The following is a 24,879-nucleotide window of genomic DNA, read 5'->3' as shown; positions in this document are numbered from 1 at the left end:
AAAGCAACTTCACTAAACTACAACATTCAAATACACCACCCAACACTCTCTCTCTCTCTCTCTCTCTCTCTCTCTCTCTCTCTCTCTCTCTCTCTCTCTCTCTCTCTCTCTCTCTCTCTCTCTCTCTCTCTCTCTCGTGAAGCCGCTTGCAATACTGCTAAGACCAAGTGTAGCTATGTGAGAGATATATGTTAAACATAAAGTAGCTTGTATAACCCCTATTTTCAAAAGTGGATCAAGACTAGAGGCAAGCAATTATAGACCTGTTAGTCTAACATCACATATGAAAGTGTATGAGAGGGTAATAAAAAAGAAAATAATGAATCATTTGGTTAAGAATAATTTGTTTAATATAGGTCAACACGGTTTTGTGCCCTGAAAAAGTACACAAATCCAACTGATAGCACACTATGAAAACATACAAAAATATGATAAATGAAAAAGACACAGATGTGATCTATCTAGATTTTGCAAAAGCCTTTGACAAGGTAGACCATAATATATCAGAGAAAAAAATGAGAAAGCATGATATTGTGGGAAAGATAGGAAAATGGGTAAAAGAATTCCTGCTAAACAGTGGTTGCCAATGACGAGAAATCAGATGAAGATCAGGTAATATCTGGCGTTCCACAGGGTACGGTATTAGCTGCACTGCTGTTTGTTATTATGATCTCAGACATAAACTATGATGTTAAAAACTCTCTAGGGAGAAGTTTTGCCGATGACACAAGAATATGTAGAGAAATTACCTGTGATGAAGATAGGAACTCACTACAAAGAGATCTAAACAAAATATATGAATGGGCGGAGATAAATAGGATGGTATTTAACTCCGATAAATTTTAATCAATAAATTATGGAAACAGAGAAGGAATAGTTTATGCATACAAGGGACCTAATAATGAGACAATCACAAACAAGGAAGTAATTAAAGACCTTGGTGTAATGTTAAATGGGAATATGTTATGCAACGACCAAATAGCAACACTGTTGGCTAAATGTAAAGCAAAAATGGGAATGTTATTCAGACACTTTAAAACAAGAAAAGCTGAACACATGATTATGCTTTACAAAACTTATGTATGTAGTACACTCTAGTACTGCAATGTGATATGGTACCCACACTACCAAAAGGATATTGCACAAATAGAGAGTGTACAAAGGTCCTATACTGCCAGAATAGAAGTTAAGGACCTTGACTACTGGGAAAGACTGCAATTTTTAAAACTATACAGTCTAGAAAGGAGAAGAGAATGCTACATGGTAATACAAACATGGAAGCAAATAGAAGGAATTACTGAAAACATCATGGAGCTAAAAATATCAGAAAGAACAAGCCGAGGTAGATTAATATTGCCAAAAACTATACCAGGAAAACTAAGGAAGGCACACAGGAAATTAATCCACTACGCACCAGTATCGATAATGCAGCGACTATTTAATGCGCTGCTAGCTCATCTAAGAAACACATCAGAAGTGAGCGTAGATGTGTTTAAGAATAAGCTCGATAAATACCTAAGATGCATCCCAGACCATGTAAGACTAACAGATGCATAAGCAACTCTCTGGTGGATATACGAGGTGCCGCCTCACACTGAGGGACCTGGGGGAACCCAAACATAGAATAAGGCAATAAGGTAAGTCTATCTCTCTCTCTCTCTCTCTCTCTCTCTCTCTCTCTCTCTCTCTCTCTCTCTCTCTCTCTCTGCCTGCTGATAATACTATCTTTCTCTTGGTACACACTTTCTATTCAGATGCAAATATTAACACCATAGGAAAAAACATATCTCTACAGACCACCACACCCAACACAAGAAAAGGATGAAGAGCTGTGTAGACAAATTGGACAAGAAGTTAACAATAAGTTAGTTATCCTAATGGGACACTTCAATGCAACAGTAAAACTAGGACACTATGAATTCTACATCAAACACAGAAGGACATAGGATGCTAGAATTGGTTAACAATGAATTCCTCCATCAGTGGGTCGATAAACCAACTAGGGGAAACAACATACTAGATTTTGTGCTAACAACAGAAGAAAATTTAGTATCCAGTGTTTCAGTAGGTGAAAATATTGGCAAAAGTGACCAAAAAATAGTTAGGTTTCAGGTAAATATTCTTCATCTAAATGAAAGGAAAATTGTAGAAAAGTTTGACTACAGATGTAGTAACTGGATAAAACTGAAGGAATACACCAAGAATTTAGAATATGACGAAACAGGGAACCTAGATACAGTGATGCCTCAGGATACGAAATTAATCCGTTCAGGATGCGGTTTCGTATCCTAATATTTTCGTATCCTGAGTCGCGTTTTACATGTAAATAGCCTAATCCGTTCCAAGCCTTATAAAAAGTCACCTTTTCTTTCATAAACACGCTAAACTGTTGTAATAAACATGCAATGCAGCCATTTCTATCATTCAATAATTAACACAACCGTTAAAAACAGCCTAATCCATTCCAGAAACCACTATGAGATTATTCAATAATGTAGTTATAGCCAAGTTATCCCCCCCAAGCCCAAAGAAAACGGTCCGTTTTCTTTACTACTGTATAAAAGTTACGGTACTGTATGTACGTAAAGCATTTAGATCAGTGAAGGTGTGTTGTTACCTGTACGTACACCTAAATTAAGGATTGATACCTGTACACTCTGAAAAAAAGGTTACAGTTAATTAGTGTAACAAAAAAGTTGAAACTTACCATTTGATTGAGACGATGTCCGATAGCGAAGTCACGGCAGAGGAGGATGGCATAAGGCAGAAAACGTAACAAGTGACAGACTACGTACAGTAATTTACACACTTAACACATTAACACTTAAACTTTACGAAATAAAAAAATGGCCGAAATAATTAACACTTAACATTATGTATGGAAAACTATAAAATGAAAGAAAAAATTACTTTAACACTAAACGGTAACATAAAACTTAAAATTGATTTTTTGTTTTTTTGCTTTTTTATAACTTTACGTTTTTCTTATTTTCTAAATCTCTTCTACTTCTTCATCACTTTCTTTTTTCTGTTTCTTTTCTTTACTTTCACCTTCTACTTCTTCATCACTTTCTTTTTTCTGTTTCTTTTCTTTACTTTCACCTTCAAATTCTTCATCCCTTCCTCTTTTCTGTTTCTTTTCTTCACTTTCACCTTCGTCTTGGCCTACTAATACCGCTGGCCTCTTTAATAAGAAACTATCCATTGAAGCTTGTTTCTGCCTACTATTCAACACATTTCTAAAATGCGTTAGGCAAACGTCATTGCAGTGTTGAAGCGCACGGTTGGTATAAACTTTTTCTGGATGTTCCTTTTCGACGTAGTCTGCCATTTTATGGAAACATGCAAGAATTTCCTTGATGTCTGCCGTTTTCAAAGGTGCAACATCCTCCTCATCACCGCTAGAGAACTGCTCTTGAACATCACTCACTTGCATCGTCTCCAACTCCTTCAAGTCGTCTGTCGTCAACTCCTCGTGGTGCTCCTCGATAAGTTCATCTATATCTTCCGCGCTAACTTCCAGCCCCATGGACATACCAAGATGTATGATGTCAGCCACCTCAGACTGCTGAATTGGTTCAGGATCGTCAACGATCTCGGCTTCGCCTCCATGCTTCCCGAACCCCTCGAAGTCTCGTGCAGAGACAGCATCAGGCCACAGCTTCCTCCAAGATGAGTTTAGGGTACGCCTCGAAACTTCCTGCCAAGCGAGATCGATGAGTTTGAGGCATATCACGATGTTGAAGTGATCTTTCCAAAATTCACGCAGAATGAGGTTTGTACTCTCTGTGACTTGGAAACATCTCTTGAAGAGATGCTTCGTGTACAATTTTTTAAAATTAGAAATAACTTGCTGGTCCATGGGCTGGAGGAGAGGGGTGGTGTTAGGCGGTAGATACAGGACCTTTATGAAGGAATACTCGGCCAGAAGATATTCCTCGAGGCCAGGAGGGTGAGCTGGAGCATTGTCCAACACCAGCAGACATTTCATAGGGAGGCGCTTTTCTTCCAAATATTTTCGGACAGTCGGACCGAAGCAGACATTCACCCAATCAATGAACAGTTGCCTCGTTACCCAGGCTTTTGCATTCGCCTTCCACATCACGGGAAGGTTCTCCTTAATGACTTTGTGGGCTTTGAAGGCCCGGGGATTTTCTGAATGGTACACCAGCAGGGGCTTTATCTTGCAGTCCCCACTGGCATTTGCACAAAAAGCAAGGGTAAGCCTGTCCTTCATAGGCTTATGTCCGGGTAGCCTCTTCTCCTCCGCCGTGATGAACGTCCGACGAGGCATTTTCTTCCAGAAAAGCCCAGTTTCGTCGCAATTGAAAACTTGCTGCGAACTGTAGCCTTCCTGCAGAGTCAACTCGTCGAATGTTTTAACAAAGGCTTCTGCGGCCTTTGTGTCCGAGCTGGCTGCCTCCCCATGCCGTACCACTGAATGGATGCCAGTCCTTTTCTTGAACTTCTGGAACCACCCACGAGAAGCCTTGAACTCTGGGGGTTCCTGCTGGGATGTTCCTTCTCCTGCTCCTTCTTCGGCCTGAGCACGCACGAGATCACCGAAAATGGCGGAGGCCTTCTGGCAAATTGTAGTCTCAGTGATGGTGTCTCCTGAGATCTCTTTGTCCTTGATCCACACAAGAAGCAGCCTCTCCATCTCGTCATGCACGTGGGTTCTCTTGTTGGAGAAAATAGTGACGCCCTTAGAAGGTGTCGCTGCTTTTATGGCCGCCTTCTGCTTCAGGATGGTGCCTATCGTAGATGGATTCCGGCCATACTCCTTGGCGATCGCACTTAAACGCATGCCAGACTCATACTTTTTAACGATTTCAAGTTTCGTCTCCATCGAGAGCATCGTCGTCTTCTTCTTTCCTTCGGCAACATTCTTGGGACCCATGGCTACAGTAATACGTAATATAATACACTACGTAACGTTATATACAGTCTATGCATAGTAAACACTAATACAGTACAGTGCACAGTAACGAATGTTTATTAACGATAACACGTGGCGTACGAATGTACTGTATATTAACACTAAGTCAAACAAGCGAAAGCACACAATGTCTGTCAACGATACCGCGGTCTGAACGAAAAGAGAGAGAGAGAGATGAACGCCCGTGCGTAGGCAAGCTGGGATAGTTGCCGACCAATAGGAAAGCAGGATCTTATGGCGTCAGCTAGCGTCTGAGTAGGGAGATAACCAATGGGTGAGCGGGAGGCTGTAAGTGAGTCTATCCAAGTTTAAAGTCAGGCGGCGCGCGCTTTTTAAAATTACTCTCGGCGAAGAGTTGGGATCTCGTAAGGTTTTCGTATCCTGAAATTTTATCCGTATCCTGGGGCATAAAAATCTTCGAATCACTTTTCGCATCCTGAATTTTTCGTAAGCAGAAACTTTCGTATCCAGAGGTATCACTGTACACAATGGGACTCCTTTGTAGAAATATGTAACGAAGAAAGTGCCAAATGTATACCGCAAAATTTTTTCAAATGGAACTACACAACGTAAGTGGTTCAACAGAGAAATAGCCAATGCAATAAGAAGTAAAGACAGCAAACAATCAATGGGTCCACAGCCTTCAATTCATAAAACTTCCGAACACAAAAAATTAGACCGAAAAATAGATAAACTAGTTAGAAAGGCTAAGATCAATGAAGAGAAAAGAGTGGCTTTAGCTAGTAAAAAAAACCCAAAAGAATATTTTGCATATGTAAACAGTAAATAACAATAAAAAATAACATTAGCCTATTAAGAGACTTGGAGGGTAATCTTATAACAAATTATTTGGAAAAAGCCCAACTGATGAATGCATATTCCACAACTGTATTCACCAGGAAAGAATCAACAACCCTCCCAGAACCAGCTATCAAATAGGAAGGGCCACAACCATTAAATATAATCACCTTTACAATGGATGAATTCAAAATTAAAATTAAAAGGATTCAGTAAGTCTAAGGCACCAGGTGCAGATGATATTCATCCAAGTGAGATTATCGAACTAGAAGAAGAGATAACCACACACTTCTACAAAATGTTCCAAAAGATAGCCAACGAAAGAAAGGTACCACAAGGATGGAAACTAGGCAGGTTCCTCCTATCTACAAGAAGGGACCAAAAGAAGAACCTGGCAACTACAGACCTGTATGTCTAACTTCAGTGCCTTGCAGAAATTTTTGAATCAATTATAGTAGATTCAATAGTAGAACATATAGAGAAAAACAATCTTCTGATACACAGCTAGCATGGTTTTAGACAAAAGAGATCATGTGTGACAAATCTTATGGAATTTTTCCACAATATGGTAAGCATTTATGACAAAAGCAGGGACATAGACATCATATACCTAGTTTTTCAATAGGCTTTTGACAAAGTTCCTCATAAAAAAATTATGTTCAAAATTAGAGCACTAGGCACCATTGACGAGCCAGCTGAATGGATCAAAGATTGGCTAACAAACAGAAATCATAGTTGTAATCAATGGAGAAGCTTCAGAGTGGGCATCTGTTACAAGCTGAGTACCTCAGGGATCCATCCTTGGCCCATTGCTATTTCTGATCTACATTAACAACATAGATTTAGGATTAACTAGTAGAATAGCCAAATTCGCTGACAATACTAAATTAGGCATAAATGCTGCAAACTCAGGAAATTCAGAAACCACAAGAGAGGAACTAGTTAACCAAGGAGAATGGTCCAGAAAAGGCAAATGCCTTTCAACTGTGGGAAATGGAAAGTCATGCACTGAGTGTCGGGTAATGAAATAGAAAGTGTGGACCAAGAGGAAGATCTTGGTATTATTATCAGCAAGGATTTGAAGTTCACCAAACAGAGCATAAAAGCTGAAAATAAAGCACAGCTACTAATAGGCTATATAAAGAGACAATTCAAATACAGTAGTACCTCTGCATACGAATTAAATTCGTTCCACAACCGACTTCGGATGTAGAAAAACATGGTAATTCATTTAATTCGTTCCTCAGCCTAAAAACCCATAATAAATCCTTAATAAATGGCTACACATAATTACACATAACAATAACATAACTGCATAATATGAAAGAAGCATGTAAAAAAGATAATTTTAAAGAAATAATAAATAAAAAATGTGTTTTATTGCCACTTTACCTTAGAGACAGGCCAACGCAGGTGTAGGATTTGCTACGCCAGGAGGAGACGGACGATCGGCGAGAAGGTAGACATGGTGTTAACATGTTCTTTAAATAAATACTCTCTCTCTCTCTCTCTCTCTCTCTCTCTCTCTCTCTCTCTCTCTCTCTCTCTCTCTCTCTCTCTCTCTTGTTCTTCTTCACTGTTAGTGTTAGAGACGTCTATTAATTTTTTCTGAGAAAGAGAGAGAGAGAGAGAGATTAAACAAAAATGAGAGATTAAACAAAAATGTGTTGTGTATATATGATTTTTAACAGCGTTAACGAGTTGAAAGACAGTTAAATGTAACTAAAAAAACAATATCAGCGAATCTGAATTCCTTTATTAACTAAAACAAATATTGATACAAACACACTCGTGTGCGTATGCGCAAACACACACACACGCACGAGGAGACGCGATCGGCGAGGAGGTAGAGATGGTGACTGCGATAACATACCGTAACTTACACTACGGAAATTTTAATCTAACTTAGCTTATTTGTTTTTTTTTATTTTTATATTTCATATTTTTTACATTTTTTTCTTTTGATTTTTTATTTTCATCACTTTCAGTGACGAGTTACGGTATGTTATCGCAGTCACCATCTCTACCTCCTCCCTGACCGTCTCTCTTACTACGTAGCAATTCTTGCACCTGTGTGTGTGTTTGTGCATACGCACACGAGTGTGTTTGTATCAATATTCAGATTAGCTGTTATTACTTTCTTAGTTACATTTAATTGTTTTTCAACTCGTTGACGCTGTTAAAAATCATATGTACTCTAAACACATTTTTGTTTAATCTCTCTCTCTCTCTCTCGGAAAAAAAAATAATAGACGTATCTAACACTATAACAGCGTAGAAGAACGAGAGAGAGAGAGAGAGAGAGAGAGAGAGAGAGAGAGAGAGATTTTATTTAAAGAACATGTTAATGCTATGTTTAGAGAGAAACAGAAAAAGAGAGAAGTCTTATTTAAAAGAGCTTGTTAATGCTATCTTGGTTTTCTTTGCTTCACTTTTTTCTTTCTTTCTGTTCATCACGCTGGCCTTTCTCACAAATGATCATTGCCAACAATCTCTTTGTCCTTTATCCCTATCAACAAAAGGCGTTCTATCTCTTCCAGGGTATTGCTACGATGTCTTGTAATAATGGTGATCCCCTTCGATGGTTATTTGCTTTAATGGCTGCCTTCAGCTTGATGATCCTCGAGATCATAGGCCTATTCCGGCCATATTGTTTAGCCATACAGTATCATTCACATGCACACTGCTCTCATGTTTTTCTATAATTTCTTGCTTCAATTCTAATGAAAGAATTGCCTTCTTCCTCTACTGAAACTTAGCTTCTTAGGCACCATGATTATAGGTAAAATCAAAAAGGAAATGTGAGAAAAGGAAGAAAATAAGCACTGTTAATAACAGACCAAACAGAGGACAACCACATGATACACACAAGAACAGAGAACTGAGCACTCGACGCTCAATGGCGTAATGTTTACTTCGTATGTTGGAGCAACACTTCGGATGTCGAGGCAGAAATTTGGTCGAATTTTACTTTGTATGTTGGGACATTCGTATGTAGAGGTACCACTGTACAGCCACAAAAACACTGGACTACAGCTGTACACATCACTAGTAACACCCCATCTAGAATATGGAGTCCAATTCTGGGCTCCAAGTATTCAGAAGGATATACATAGACTGGAAGCAGAACAAACTAGGGTCACCAAACTAGTTCCAACACTAAGGCATTTTGGATATAGACGGAGGATGGAACCTCTAATTTTATTTGATCTACAAACTTGATGCCTAAGGGGACAGTTGATAGAGACATTCAAATTTCCTAAAGGAATAACAAATGTAGATTACAACAATCTATTCACGCTTAGCACAAATCAGACCAGAGGTAACGGATACAAACTGGAATTGAAAAATTACAACACCACTCAATGTGGCAATTTTACTTTACATACAAAATAGCAAATACTTGGAATAGACTTCCTGCAGCTGTAGTAAACAGTAACAAAGTAAACGAGTTCAAGAATAAGTTAGACAAGATAATAACAACTCCCTAACTGCTTAAACTAAATCACTCTACCAAAGAGCAAATGCAGTCTTCGCGGATGGACTAATAAGTCTTTGACACATCCAAAATCCTTGTAACACACACACACTCTCTCTCTCTTCTCTCTCTCTCTCTCTCTCTCTCTCTCTCTCTCTCTCTCTCTCTCTCTCTCTCTCTCTCTCTCTCTCTCTCTCTCTCTCTCTCTCTCTCTGTTGTCTTTTTTTATCGTCTACCTTATAAATTATGCATTATAGAATACTTCTTGTGTCATAGAAAACAAATGTATATTTTCATTACATCACATTTTTATTACTTGAGTAGTAGGTTGGCCAAGGCACCAGCCACCCGTTGAGATACTACCGCTTTGACTGGCCAGACAGTACTATATTGGATCCTTCTCTGGTTACAGTTCACTTTCCCTTTGCCTACATATACACCAAATAGTCTGGTCTATTCTTTACATATTCTCCTCTGTCCTCATACACCTGACAACACAGAGATTACCAAACAATTCTTCTTCACGCAAGGGGTTAACTACTGCTCTGTAATTGTTCTTTGGCTACTTTCCTCTCGGTAAGGGTTGAAGAGATTCTTTAGCTATGGTAAGCAGCTCTTCTAGAAGGACACTCCAGAATCAAACTCTCGTACTCTAGTCTTGGGTAGTGCCATAGCCTCTGTACCATGGTCTTCCACTGTCTTTGGTTAGAGTTCTCTTGCTTGAGGGTACACTTGGGCACACTATTATATCTAATTTCTCTTCATCATCTTTTGTTAAAGTTTTTATAGTTTATATTGGAAATATTTATTTTAATGTTATTGTTCTTAAAATATTCTATTTTTCCTTGTTTCCTTTCTTCACTGGGCTATTTTCCCTGTTGGGGCCCCTGGGCTTGTAGCATCCTGCTTTTCCAACTAGGGCTGTAGCTTAGCAAGTAATAATAATAATAATAATAATAACAAGTAGTTCGATATGTTTCGACAGGTATTTATCATTGACTAATGGGATAACATAGTCACTTCAGTGAATATAAAGTTTTTTTACATATAAAATCACAGTGCTTTATCATTATTTTAGAGAAAATTGTGAAACAAATTTCCAAAAAATTATTTAATCACTCCACAATGGATGGAAAAAATATTTTGGTTGTTTAGAGTGAAACACATGAAAATAAAGCAAACTTTTGACAAATATATTTTGTAATCAGTAGTAAAACAAATAAACATGGAAGTGTCGGTTATTTTAGAGTAAATGAGGAAGTGTATCTTATGGTGACAAATCTCGTATATAGCTTGAGTAGCGGATCCCTGGCCTGTTAGTGAAGGGGTTAAGTGTCCAAAGGAGAGGGCAACATTATATTTCAGGTCTTAAATGATGGAAGTTAATGTTGACAGTTTCATGTAATACCAAAAAATATTGGAAATTTTTATCTTAATGTATTTTTCACCATTACCAAATCTTCAAGAATTACTCTCGCTGTTTTACTATTGAAATATTTGCATCATGTATCTGAAAATATATCGGTTCCAATGCCAAGTTGTCAGATGTAATTTTCATAAAATAGAATAAAATCACACCTATAGGATGTTTGCAAGGCATACTGTTGGTGTTACTTCCTGCATGGGGAATTTCAATAATTAAAAATCAAGTTAAGCTAGCATTTGCTACTAAATGTGGGAACAATCTTCATTTTTTCTACCATTTTGAATTTTAATTACAGTATTTAAGATCATTAATTCAATACTTGTAAGTCATTTGAAAAGTTAAAAATGACCCACATTTGGGCATTTAGTTTCCCTCAGCAGATAGGACCCCTGATCTTGTAACTCCAAGTGAGATAAGGACTACTGGAAATTGATTAAGCAATTTCTGTCAGTGGTGCTTGTAATTATGTTTTGTAAATTTGATGAGGATTGTCTTTCTTGTATGGTATATAGCACCCTTGTGTTTTATTGTTCTTTATAATGATTTTACAAATAATTTCTGTTGCTTGATTGTATTGAAATAAAGCTTCAGCAAGAAAGTTGTCATTAGCATAAATTCTGACAAAGGGGACATTGCTATTGCTATTAGATAGATTGCAATATTGTAGTTCACTTGAGATGTTATCCAATTATCAAATGTCATTCTTAAGAATTCAGAAATGATTGATTGGTCTTGTTAAGATACGAAGTTGTAAATATCTCTGCATTCTTCAAGATATTTAACTATTTCATTACAGATGGCGTGCCATATTTGCCTCGTGTACAGTGGAAACATCTTACACAAGAGGAGCATTCCTCTGATCTACATCAAACTTTAACAGAGTGGCCTAACAGTGTTTTGTTGGGTATTGGCCAGTTTCTTTACTCCCTGCTGTTGCGTCATGTCATGGTGTGGAAACCTTTACACACTGAAAAACATGTTTACCCAGCTTTTTATGAGATAGATCGATCATATGATTATAAATCAGTTGAAGAAATCAAACCAGCTCCCATACTTCTAGAACTGTATAGGAGATCTGCCAGGCCAACCTTAATTTTCCCGTCATACGTGGCACCAATGGTGTCACCCCCCTATTCCTTGGACTTCTCCAAATTCTGGTGGATACTTGATAAATAGCAGCAACATTGTAAGGTAATTAATTTTAGTGTTATTGATGGTTACTTGCTTTCATTGTTGTACTTAGAAGAGACAAAATTTCTATATTTGTTCACAGGTCACCCAATACTTTTGATAAATATTGATAATTTGAAGTTTGTAAAGTATCTGCATTAATTTCTTTGGGAAACTTTGATGTATTAAGAACTCATTATTATTATTAGGTGATTTAATCTTGTAAAGTTCCTGTGTGTTCCAGGGAACTAATTAGAAGCTTTAACGTTAATGTGTATTTTTAAGGTTTTGAAATGAAAGAAGGTGAAGGTGAATCATGCATGTAGTATAACTTGTCTAACTCTCTTTTATGGGAAGTCTACTCAATACTTTATATTTCTCAGGTTACCTTACAATGCACAGCAGCAGAAACATCGTATGAAGGGGAATGGGGAAGAACAAATGTTTCCTGTCATGGATTCTCTCAACCAGTTAGGATCTATTCCTTGGAAAGTGAATAAGCCATTACTAGATCTTATAATTGAGGTAAGAGCTATTTTATTTCTATAAACCTCCCATGATGTTCATATTGCATCTCCAGAAACTTAATTTAATCAACATTTATGTTTAAACTCAAGGGTTTCTAAAAATGTATCCATTTCTTACCCTTCTTAAAGAAGGAACATTCTAATGGTGAGTGGTAACTGTCATGCCAGTGTCTGTATTGTATTTCAGTTTTTCAGTCGTGTTGGTTTTGTCCAAACATTTCAAGATTGTTTTTTTAATACAATGCATTAATATGCCTCCCCGCTATCAGGGATATGCACACATATGAGGCTATTAGTTACAGAGAAGGGTAAGTTCCAAAACTGAAAAATGGAGAAAAGGTCATTTAAAGTTTGACAATATTCAATGTGAGATTACTTTTGAACTAAAGGAGCTAGAAAACTTGGGTTGGTCTCAAAATTTACCCCATCTCATCTATGTTATGTTGCAAACAAAATTTATATTTGTTCCAACACGAATACTTACCTCGAACTACTTTCTTAGGAGTTACCTGTAACCTCCTCTCTACCGACCAGAGTTTTGTGTAGGGTACCCTCTACCCCGTTTTCTATGGAGGCCTACCCCCGGCATTAAAGAATGTGCCCCGAGGGTAGGCTTATCGCTAGGTCGATGTCCGCCCGGGTCAACAGCTCCAGTAAGTTCTCTGGTCACGACGTGTCAACACATCGCCCTCGTTCTCTATTGATCCTTTGTGTGCGTTCTGTGTGTCCCACGTGTTCCCCGCGTGGTAACTTGTGTTTCCTGTGTACTGTTCCCGGGTGTTCCTGTGTGTTCACCTTCCACCCTTGTGCTTACCCAGTGTTTTCATTGATTCCCTTCGTGCTTGTGTCTTGCGTTGTGTGCATTATGGAGCAAATCCGCCGTTGTCCGGGGCCTAGAGCTGGTAAATCGTGTGGAGCGTTCCTCTCCAAGCCTGAAGTGGACCCTCACTCCCTTTGCTCTTCCTGTAGGGAAAGGGTTTGTTCGTCAGCAGATACGTGCCCCGAGTGTGTAGGTTGGAGTGATATCCAGTGGGTACGTTACAGTACTAAAAAGAGGAAATCGGCGAAACGTTCCCCAAGAAAAGCTAGCGTTACTTCGCCGCTACCATCACCCAGTGAGCGGTCCGACGGGGCCTCTGTTTCGCCGTCCCCTACACAGAGTAGGGGCCGAGGTAAGTCGGTCGTGGAGAAGGAACAAAGCGGTCTTCCCCAAGAGTCTAGTGAAAGTGCAGTGGCAGTTGCGGGTCCTTCTAGGGCTAGTGAAGACCCCAGTAGTGCGTCCGGAGAGTCGGCCCTTGTGCTCGGGGGGCACGTGTCCTCCGATGACCCCTTGTGGGGTAGTAACGCTGTGTCTGTGTCTTCGCCGCCCTCGTGGGCCTGTGCTTCAGGGTCTTCGGTAGGCGGCGACAACCAAAATAAGTTACGGTCTACGGGTAATGATGCCTTCGGTTGGAAGCTTCCGAAGACACCAGGTAGGTCCCCGTTACGAATGGAAGAGGGCCTGGACCCCTGGCTTCCTAGCATGGAGCGCCATGGATCGTTCCCGGCCCCTCTCACGGAAGTCCCCGAAGATTTCCTTCAACCGTCGACCTCGGGCACTCAACGAGTTACGCAGTCCCCTCTACCGCCCGCCATATGATAAGTACAGTGTCGTCGGGTTCGTCAGAAGATTATTACTCGTCGGGGGAAGAAGCCAGGAGAAAACATCGTCGTCGGAGAGAGCGGTCCAGGAGCAGGCGTTCCCGTTCTGGGTCGCGCTCCAGGTACAGTAGGAAGCGCTCCCGCTCCCCAGGGCGTAAGTACAGGAGGAGTAGGTCTCCTGATGGCGATTGGGTCTTCGTACCCCGGGAGTCAAGAGTACTTTGTTCCCCGGACCGCCGGTCCAGGGAGTTCTCGCCAAGGATACCTTCCTCCAAACACGGCCTTGACCCTCGCAACCAAGCTCGCAGGAAGGACTCTACAGGTAGGCGTAAGTCCTCGAAGCCTCCGGTTCACCCCGCCCAGCGGGGGGAAACGCGCTTCTTTTCAGGCAGCCTGGCCGAACCAGCCCAGCTGGTGCGGCCTTCGGGTCGGAAGGAACGGTTCCCGCTGTCGGGTCAGCCCACGGGAACCGCGTCCTCGTCACCCAGAGCCCTTGAGCGGACGCGAGTCCCCGCTGAGTCGGCGATGCCTGCATTAACCCAGGTCCCTGGTGCGGACGTCCCCGCCGATGAAGTCCAGTAGCCTACCTCGGTAGGACGGCACCCCTGGCTCCAAGAACTAGACGTCTGGTCGGTGTGCCCGGCAACCCAGCTCCCCGGTCTCAAGCCGAGACCTCGGCTGACGGGAGGGAGGGTTCCCCAACGGAGGACTCGGCCTATAGGAGGGTGATTGGCCTTATCAGGAGGCACCATAAGATTGAGGAACCTGCAGCTACGGACGAAGACTACTGGAGGTCAAGCCTGTTACGGATAATGCAGACCCCTACCCAACCTAAGACGTCTCTAGCGCTTCCTCTAGCCCGAGATCTGGTCCTAGGGCAAGAGTATGTGGACAAAGTGGTGGCTAATAATGCCGAGGCCCCCAAAACCCAGAGTTCCTCAAAATTGCTCCAGGGCCTCAAGACTCGGCAAAGTATATGTGCCAGAGGGGCGTCGCCCAGGCCCCTGTAAAGTGGAATCTTCCATTGACATCCTGGGTCAGGGCGTCTCAGAAGATAGAGCCTCTTCGGCCCCAGTTTGTTTCTCTCCATCGGAGGCCTCCATGATGGAAGAAATGTCAAGGGATCTGGTGAACGTCTCCTCTTGGCTGGACTGGTGGGCTTCCACCTTAGTAGGAGTACAAGCCTCGTTTGACCCCGCGGACCCTGACCAGCAGAGCCTCCTGAGGGAACTTATTACCTCCGGGGGTAAAACCTTAAAGTTTTTAACGTACCAGTCGCACGCCTTGACAGCTAACTGGGTACTCCGCAAAAGAGACACCGTACTGGCTAAGGTGTCCCGGAAGGTTCCAGACAGGGAAGCGCGGGCCATGAGGAGCCTACCCTTGTGGGGGGAGTCCTTTTTCCCTGAAAGAACTAGAGACCATCATGGAGAAGGTCTCGAAGAGGAAAGATTCTAACACCCCCAGGCCTACGCCTTCTAGGAGACCGCCCTACAAGAGGTCCGTCTCAGATAGTGCCGCGACGGCCCAGGCCTCTCCCAGCACGACGAGGAGAGAGGCTCCCTCTTCCTCCTGGTCCTCAGCGCCTCAGCCCCCCCCCCGTAGGGGAGCTCCAGCATCCTCAAGCTCCTTCAGAACAGGTTACTCTGCCTCTAGGAGAGGCCGTTCAGGCCGCCCCTCCAGAAGGAGATAGAGTGGGAGGCCCCCTATCCCCGCCCAAGCCTCGGGTTGGGGGATGCCTCAGACTACATTGGCAAGCATGGAAGGCTCACGGAGCGGAGCCTTGGACAGTGTCCGTACTAAAGGAGGGCTACAGACTACCGTTCTTAGTAGAACCACCCCCTCTTATCCCGGCCAGCCGGGCGGAATGGCTGGCTCCCAAAGACCCGTTGAAGAAGACCGCCCTTCAAGAGGAGGTGTCCTCCATGTTAGAGAAGGGCGCCATGGAAGAAATTCTTCTCCCAGGCCCGGGTTTCTACAGTCGTCTGTTCCTAGTAGAAAAAGCGACGGGGGGTTGGAGACCGGTTATAGATCTGTCGACTCTCAACAAGTTCATCAAGAAGACAGACTTCAAAATGGACACTCCGAAGTCAGTCCTGCTGTCCTTGAGGGAGAAAGATTACATGATGACCATAGACCTCAAGGACGCCTACTTCCAAATTCCGGTCCACCCCTCGAGTCGAAAGTTTCTCCGGGTGAAATGGGGTTCCCAGATCCTGCAATTCAAGACCCTTTGCTTCGGATTGTCAACAGCGCCCCAGGTGTTCACGAGAGTCTTCACGACTGTCTCAGTGTGGGCTCACGAACGAGGCATTCGCCTCATCAGATACCTGGACGACTGGTTGCTTCTTTCCTCCTCGAAGGACCTCTTGGAGGAACAAGGGATGAAACTCCTCCAGTTTTGCAAGGATCTGGGCATCGTAATCAACCCGGAGAAATCAAACCTATCCCCATCCACCAGAATGACCTACTTGGGAATGACGTTAGATACCATTTTGGGAAAAGCCTTCCCTTCGGAGGACAGAATAAACAACCTCATGAAAATCATTCGGCCGTTCCTGTCGGGGCGTCCCAGGAGAGCGAAAGACTGGCAGAAACTGATAGGTCACCTGGTCTCATTGGAGAAACTAGTTCCCCAAGGGAGGGTAAGGCTCAGAGCCGTGCAATGGAACCTGAAGAACCTCTGGTACCAACTGGACTCACAACAAGTCCTAATCCCAGTTCTACCAAACACGAGACCCTCCCTGGAATGGTGGCATTGCCGGTCGAACTCACTCAAGGGGATGCCCTTCGCGAGCGACCCCCCCTGAGATACTACTGTTCACAGACGCCCCCAACCAAGGGTGGGGAGCCCATCTCCTCGACGAAACAGCACGAGGGACCTGGTTGGACGGAGAAAAGGAACTCCACATCAATGTCCTGGAGTTGAAGGCAGTCCAGAAGGCTTGCCTACACTTCGCAGATCTTCTAAAGGGAAACACCATGGTGTTGATGTGCGACAACGCCACGGTAGTAGCATACATAAAGAAGCAAGGAGGCTTGAAGTCGAAGGAGTTGTGCGATCTCACCATAAAAATTCTAAATTGGGCAGAAGAGAACCAAGTGGTGTTGTTAGCGAGGTTCATTCCCGGGAAGAAAAACGTGCTGGCCGACGGTCTCAGCAGAGTGGGCCAGATAGTAGGGACAGAATGGTCCCTCCTTCCAGAAGTAGCCAAGCTCATCATCCAACGTTGGGGTTCCCCGGTGATGGACCTCTTTGCAACAAAACTCAACGCCCAACTCCCCGTATATTGTTCTCCTGTACCAGACCCGAAAGCAGCCTTAGAAGACGCCTTTCAGCACAAGTGGGACAATCTAGACGTGTACGCTTTTCCCCCTTTCACGTTGATAAGGCAGGTGCTCAACAGAGTAAGGACAGCCCGAAACCTAAAGATGACTTTGGTAGCGCCCTGGTGGCCGGAGAGAGAGTGGTTCGCGGACCTAAAAGACCTGGCGAGTCAACCACCGTGGCCTCTGCCCGACAGGTTAGATCTTCTGCATCAACCTCATTTTCTCAGGCTCCACGACAACCCACTCTCCCTACGTCTTCACGCCTGGAGACTATCGAGCGGCTCCTGAAGAAAGAAGGATATTCTTCATCCACTGCTAAGAGAATGTCGCTATACCTGAGAAAGTCTTCAGCCGCGGTCTACCAGGCTAAGTGGGCCTCCTTCACGAAGTGGTGCTCTGAGAGGCACTTTAAGCCTCTTAAGGCCTCTGTCCCAGACATAGCAGATTTTCTGGTGTTTCTCAGAGACAAGATGGGAATGTCAATCTCAGCCATAAAAGGGGTTCGGGCCGCCTTAGGCCAAGTCTTCCTCCTGAAGGGCATCGACCTGGGGGCCTCTAGGCACATAGCGATGCTTGTCAAAAGCTTCGAGCAGTCCTGCCCCCCACAGGCGAGTAGGGTGCCCCAGTGGGACTTAGCCAAGGTCCTGAAGATGTTGTGTGGGCCCCCCCTTTGAACCTTTGAAAGATATCGTGGACAGGGATCTCACTCTCAAGGCCGTCTTCTTGCTGGCCTTGGTGTCCGCTAAGAGAGTGGGTGAGATCCATGGACTGTCATATGACGTTTCTCATTCGAAGGGGTGGAAAGAAGTATCCTTCAAGTTCGTCCCTTCTTTTGTGGTTAAGACCCAGAACCCAGCAGTCTGGGATCCGAAGTTCGAAGGTTTCTCAATACCTGCCATCCCTAGGACGGGTAATTCGGAGGATTTGAAATTATGCCCTGTACGGACCATTAGAAAATACCTTGAAAGAACAGCTCATCTCCGCCCAGGCATCAAGAGCCTCTTCGTATCCACGGGTATTACTAAGAAGCAAGTGTCCAAGAACACCATTTCCTTCTGGTTGAGACAAGTTATTGCCAGAGCCTACAAGGAGGAAGGCGTGGCCGTGCCAGGCACCCCCAGACCTCATGACATCAGAGGCCTGAGCACGTCCTTAGCCTTTGAGAAAAACATGGCAGTGGGTCAGATCCTTCGAGCAGGTACTTGGTCGAACCAGTCAACCTTTACTGCCCATTACCTCAAGGACTACTCGAGGAAGTCCTTAGACGGGTTCTCCATTGGAACAGTCATCTCCGCCCTCCAAGTGGTGTAACGGTAAAAGCCCCAGGCTCGATCACGGGTAGCAACCGGGAGACACAGGTGCGTTTTCCTTCCATCCTACCCAGTTGCTCCCTAGCCTCATCGGGGAGTACCAACTTGTACCATTGGATAACACATTCTTCACGACTACGCTACTGGATGCAACATCAGAAAAAGTTTTTCAAAGGGTGAGTACTTAGACACTAACGTGAGCTCTTTGTGTAGTTACCCTCTCATCCGTTTTCTAGTATGTACCGTTATGCCTGGGCCTCTTGGCCTCCGCTTACCGGGTCTGGGGGTCAGAATAGCACTCCCGCCTCCTAAAGTGTAAGTCTCCTAAGAAAGTAGTTCGAGGTAAGTATTCGTGTTGGAACAAATCAAAAATTTTAAGTAATTTTTATTTTTCCTAACATACTTACCGAGAACTACTTTCGGGTAATGGCCCTCCCTTCCATCCCCGAGTGCCTCTCTTCCCTTGCAAGCATTGTGCTACTTCAATAGAACTTACTGGAGGTGTTGACCCGGGCGGACATCGACCTAACGATAAGCCTACCCTCGGGGCACAGTCTTTAATGCCGGGGGTAGGCCTCCATAGAAAACGGGGTAGAGGGTACCCTACACAAAACTCTGGTCGGTAGAGAGGAGGTTACAGGTAACTCCTAAGAAAGTAGTTCTCGGTAAGTATGTTAGGAAAAATAAAAATTACTTAAAATTTTTGATATTTGTATTAAAAATATATAATTACCTCGGCCAACGAAGTTAGGGGGAGGTTATGTTTTACCCCCTATTCGTGTTTGTTTGTGAACAGCTTCTGGGCCACAATTTTAATCGTAGGGTAATTAAACTTACAGGGATTAACTGTTATGTAAAAAGCTGGAAATTATTAGATCTTGGAAGGACGAGACCAGAGGTCAAGGTCACTGTTAAGCAAAATGTCCAATTCACGTAATCAGCGGAGGTAATTATATACAGTTAACTCCCCGTTAACACGAGTTCTGTTAACCCGATTTTTTAAGATACACGAGTTCAAATTTATTGTGATATATTCTGTTAACACGAAATGTCTGATGTTACACGAGTTGAATTTCCTGCCTAAGAGCAAGAACGAGAGAGAAAGAGAGGTTGATAAGAATCTGTTTAGGCATACTGTACAACCAAATAAATTTCAGTTTTTATTGTAGTACCAAAAAATGTAATGTAATTTTACGAGTAAATGTACATCCATACCTGTAAATGTAGATGTTTACAATTTAGCATGTTTACAGTGCGTTGCGGCTCTGTATTTTGTGAATATGCTTTGCTCTAAGATAGTCTAAAATAGAAAAATTTTGTAAGGTTAAATAACCAACTGTTATAAAAATTATATTGCGTTGATATAAAGTAAACTTAATTGTTATATTATCCATATTCATATTCAATATCTTTGTTTACATCGTGTACATAGAAGGTTGTGTGGATCATCAGCGTCAACAGCTGATTTTTCTGTTGTTATTCGATACGCATTTTAATAAGAAATTCGTCAAGAGTTCATTGAACAGGGTTCTTTTTTCATGTATACGTGCAAAAATCAATATCATATCAATAATACTCTGTTAACTATATGTGAGCATAATCGTAATACCATTGGAACCTTGAAAACAGCTGACAACAAAACCAAAATAAAAACAGTCGGTAATTGCTGTTATAATATATCTTTAATTGACAATAGTAGAGTACAAAAATTATTAAACGAAATTCAGATAACATTGAAAACTAGGATTATTTTAGACATCTTTCAGTTCATATATGTTATGTTGTTGACTATTAGGCTACAGATCAGCTAACGAAATCGAATGATGTATAATATATATATATTTTTTGGCTCGGCCATGTCCTGATGGAAGGTTCCTTTAGTTAGCTTTCTAAGGGATATTTGCTACAGTGATACTCCCAGAGAATTAACCGAAGGTCTCCCGAATTCTAACTCCTGGCGCGAGTATCCTTAATATAACTTTAAGGATATCGCATAAGATCAGTGGAAGTATTTTTAGATACGACACATAGCAATCTTCACCCCGAATAGATTTGACTCTTTGAGGGGGAAGAGTGGCGAACAAAAGGGGAGCCATTATCTAGGTACCCAGTGGACCTCCTATCTGTACTACTACGGGCCGCCATTCCTTGTTCTGTAGCATTTAAGCTAAGTGCGCTCCCAACCTTTTCCCGGTGTTTGTTACGGATTTTTGGAATTTTAATCATGCAATCACCAGCATCTTCATCCTCTGGAAAGTTGAGTATTTATTCTTTCCTGTGTATAATTTTAGGCTCCCTTCTCACAGTTAAATTCGTATAATTTAAGTGTGTTTGATTGAGCGTAGCCATAACCGGAGGCGGTCATTTTAAGATCGCTGTCGCACTTCATAATAGCATTTTAGTTAGTCAGTAGAGCAACATTCCCGGTATATAGCTATAAATTTAGCTATTTAGGCAAATTATACTAGTGAAGATTATGCATACGATATTAATTTATTCCTCTTCCTAAATGTGACTTTACTTTTCGTATACACCTGGGGCCCCGGTGGTACCAACCTTGGCCGCGGTCCCCACCGGAGTTAGGCTAGCCTAACTCGTATATGTATGTATACGTTAGTAAAGTAATTGCCCATGTTTAACGTCACCCTATCGTTCCTTATTAATTCGGGTGGGGACATACATTCCCTAGAATTTATGGATAAGGTTCGATATATATTCTCTTTAAGAGAAAAGAGGCTAAACCCTTCCTCCCTCATTGAGCCGCCACCATTACAGGCGGCAACCTCTATCTTTCGTCATTGCCGTTGAGTAGAACTCCGGCTTGGCCTAGATAGTTATAACACCGTCTGTCTTCTTTACCGCCGAGTACCCCGGCTTTGAAGTAAGATGGTGATTCAGGGTGCCCTGTCTTGCAGCCGACAATGTCGCCGACAGGGGAATCTTTGTTCCTCTGCCGCCCACGACGTCATCGGCACAGGAAGCCATGCTTCCTTAGTTCACGGCCAAAGGTAGGCGGCATACCGGCCGCCGCCTTTCTCTCCTGTGAACTATAAGACCCTTCCTCCTCCCCCCCTCTGTCCTTTAGTGTCGGCTTAGCCGTCACAACATTCTCTCACCGGTATTCAGACAGTCATCCCGGCTTGCCAGGTTGACTGCGTTGCCGGCCGGTACCCTACCAGCGGCGGTTAAGTAGCCACCTCGGTCACTTTCTCCTTATGTCCTTCCTTCACCGGAAGTGAATGCCCCGGGGCAAAAGACTGAGCCGGCCCTGACGGCTGCCGGTGGAAAACCCAACATACTGTTGAGAATTCTTCAGTCCTCTCTTGGTCTGCCATCCACAAACCTTGCAACCGGCAGTATAGCCGGCGGCAGACTTTTGTGGATGGATGGAAGCTAGAATCAGATGGATTCCTCCCCTTCCATTAGAACACTCATTCTGGCAAGGAGACAGTAGGCAGCAGGATAGTCCTCTTACACTTCCAGTTATTGTGCTAAACCATAATAATAAGAAACCCTCCTTTCCATTCTTTCTCTCTTTCTATCAGTTAGTGCCGCCAGGCACTAACCTAACCCTGGTAGTGTACCGGTAAAAACACAGTATACAACAATACAGTAGTACAAGTAATTTCTAACATACTCTGTGTATACTTTCACAGTCTATTGTTGGCACCGCATAACATGTTGAGGTTGAGTAAACCCTCAACACCCAGATGAATCCATTGATCATCGGGACCCATATAAAACAGCGATCAATATTAATATACTACAGGTGGAGAAGTTAGTATAAATATTTACTAACCCCGTCTCTACGTACGAGAGTCGTTCCACCCTGTATTCTTCCTTATAGGGAATCTAAATATTAATATTGACGGAGGTCTCAGCAATTGCCTGGGAAAGGAATCACAGATACGTGTCTTTCCTATTTCCTTTCTAGCTTACTATCCTAAGCTATTAATTACAATAGTAAGTATTACTGTTAAATGTATGCATTTATATCAATGATATAAACAATTGAATACTCATCAAATCCTTTTTCTTTACAGGAGGAGCCAATGGTGATGAGTGCAGTTGTGTTCTGCAACCACAAGAATAAGGACTTTTGTGGGCGTACGATGTGCAGGTCTCTTGCCCTCTGCTTCATCGTATCTGGATCCCTGAGGTACTGGGACCCGAAGGGTTGCTCCAAATGCTCGGCCTTGCTGTCCAACGGCTTTGGAGAAACCATCCCTGTCTCCTTAGAGGCTAGGGATACAGCAAGGAAAACTTCGTAGGTGGGTAAGAGGGTTCCAAAAGAACTCTCCGGGACCTTACCTGCCCAATGAATCTCTCAGGTGTCTTCTGTTCCCTAGGGCTCACCCTAGCGCGGTAGTGCCCCAGGAACAGGCCCAGCCTCCCTTCATCCAACTGAAGATCGACGCGGACATCCATAAGGCGCTTGAAGGCATGGACATCCACCAAGAATGGATGTCAGAAGTGTCTACCGACACTGAACAGGACCTACTACAAGAAGGCCCTGAAGAAGACGTGGTTCAACCACCAACGGAGGAAGAAAGATCCGTTTCGACGGTGACTGATGGCCCCCAGTTCACCGTGACGGCATATCAACCTATGCCGTCGACATCTTCAGCCGCAACTCCCCAACCGACTACACGGGTCGACAGGAGTGAGGCGCTCCTATCGTCGATCCAACAGATGTTGGATGTGTTCCGGAAGGAACAAGAAGAGATGAAACAGGACATCAAACAGACGAAGAGGGAGGTATGAGAAGGGAAACGCCCTGGAACTTCCAGGGGCTCTACTAAACCCCTTAAAGTATCAGACCCCCCTCACTGCTCCAGAACCAACCCCTGGAGGTATACGGAGCACATGCCCATGATAAATGGGAAGCTATTCATCTCCGAGAAGTTGGGGGCCAAGCCACTTGAAGATCTTGAATTCTGGCCCGGCTTTTCAGCCTACCCAGATTGTTACGTGAGACTGCGAGATGAACCTGCATCCCGCGAGGAGACGGTACCAAAGGAAGTCATTGTCTTTGAACATGACAAGGCACAGGCCATCCTTACCAAAACCCTAAAAGGAGCCGGATACACCAACTCCAAATTCTCGGCACTGAGCAAGTCATCTAACCTTTATTACGCCTTCTTCCAGAGCTTTCCCCTTTTCGGAGAAAGCCCTCAACTGTGTCATTAAATCAGTCGAAGAGGGGAAACCCTACCTAATCCTAGAGGAATGTAAGCCATTATCTCTAGCTATGCCTACCTGCGAGGAGAAGTGGAAATAGGTACATCTAACCTTCTCCGTCTCGAAGTTGGATCTGGAGATAGCAGGCTAACAGTTCAACGAGAACCTTCCAAAGTTGCCAGGTCATCTCTTGAGAAGGGAACAGGAGATGAAAGAAAGACCTGCCACCTCCCTGTCTCATCAGAACTGCTTGGAAATGTGTGCAGGCCTACATAACGCCCCAGACATGTACATGTTCTTAGGCAAGTCTCACATGGGTACCCCTGTGAAGGACTTGTATGCTTTTGTCAGGTCAAGGAGGACCTGTAAAGGGCACGTGTTCATCGCGGCATCGGTGAAACACACCAGAAAACTGATTTCATCATGTATCTGGGGCAAATACCTTTTCCCACAGGAAGTGGTCCAAAAAGTCATTGTCAAAGCTGCCATGGAGAATAGGAACTTTCTCCAAAAGTGGGGCATGTTTTCAAAGAGGAAGTCTTCCTCAGACGGAGGTCCCCAGCATATGAACAAGAAGACAAGAAGACCACGTAGACCTGCACAACTTCCGGCTGTAACCATGGCCACGGTGCCTCAAACGGTAGCCCAGCCTCAAACCACCTTCCAGATGGTCGCTCAACAGCTGGTAGCCCAGTCACCTGTTTTTAACCCAGGCTTTGAGAAGCACTCGACCACCTTTTTGCCCTACAAAAGTAGAGGCCCAAGAAGAGGTTCCTCCGGAAACCCCCCAAGGGCCAGAGGAGGACGTGGTCACGGAAACAAGTCCTCAGGAACCCCTAAGCAATGAGGGGTTCCAGGTAGGGGGCAGACTTTTCCACTTTCGGGATTGTTGGACCTTCGATCCCTGGGCCCACAGCCTAATCACAAATGGACTCGGGTGGAAATGGAACGAAATTCCACCCCCTTTTCCAGAATTCTTCAAACACTCCACCCCCTTTTTGGAAGAATATATCTTAGAACTCTTGAACAAGAAGGTAATAAGGAAAGCGAATTCCATCAAGTTCCAGGGAAGGCTGTTT

General features: G+C 43.4%; 1 protein-coding gene across 1 annotated transcript in view; it reads left to right on the top strand.

Annotated features, from left to right (window-relative positions):
- Positions 1-24,879, top strand: part of PolrMT (mitochondrial RNA polymerase) — a 229,510-nt gene that overhangs the window by 128,848 nt on the left and 75,783 nt on the right. Inside the window, 3 exon segments of the mRNA XM_068351814.1 lie at positions 11,438-11,766; positions 11,768-11,832; positions 12,195-12,336. Of these exon segments, the coding sequence (XP_068207915.1) occupies positions 11,438-11,766; positions 11,768-11,832; positions 12,195-12,336 (536 nt within the window).

Source organism: Palaemon carinicauda, chromosome 28 (assembly GCF_036898095.1).
Source record: "Palaemon carinicauda isolate YSFRI2023 chromosome 28, ASM3689809v2, whole genome shotgun sequence".
Lineage (NCBI taxonomy): Eukaryota > Metazoa > Arthropoda > Malacostraca > Decapoda > Palaemonidae > Palaemon > Palaemon carinicauda.
This window is presented reverse-complemented; position numbering and strand designations above follow the sequence as displayed.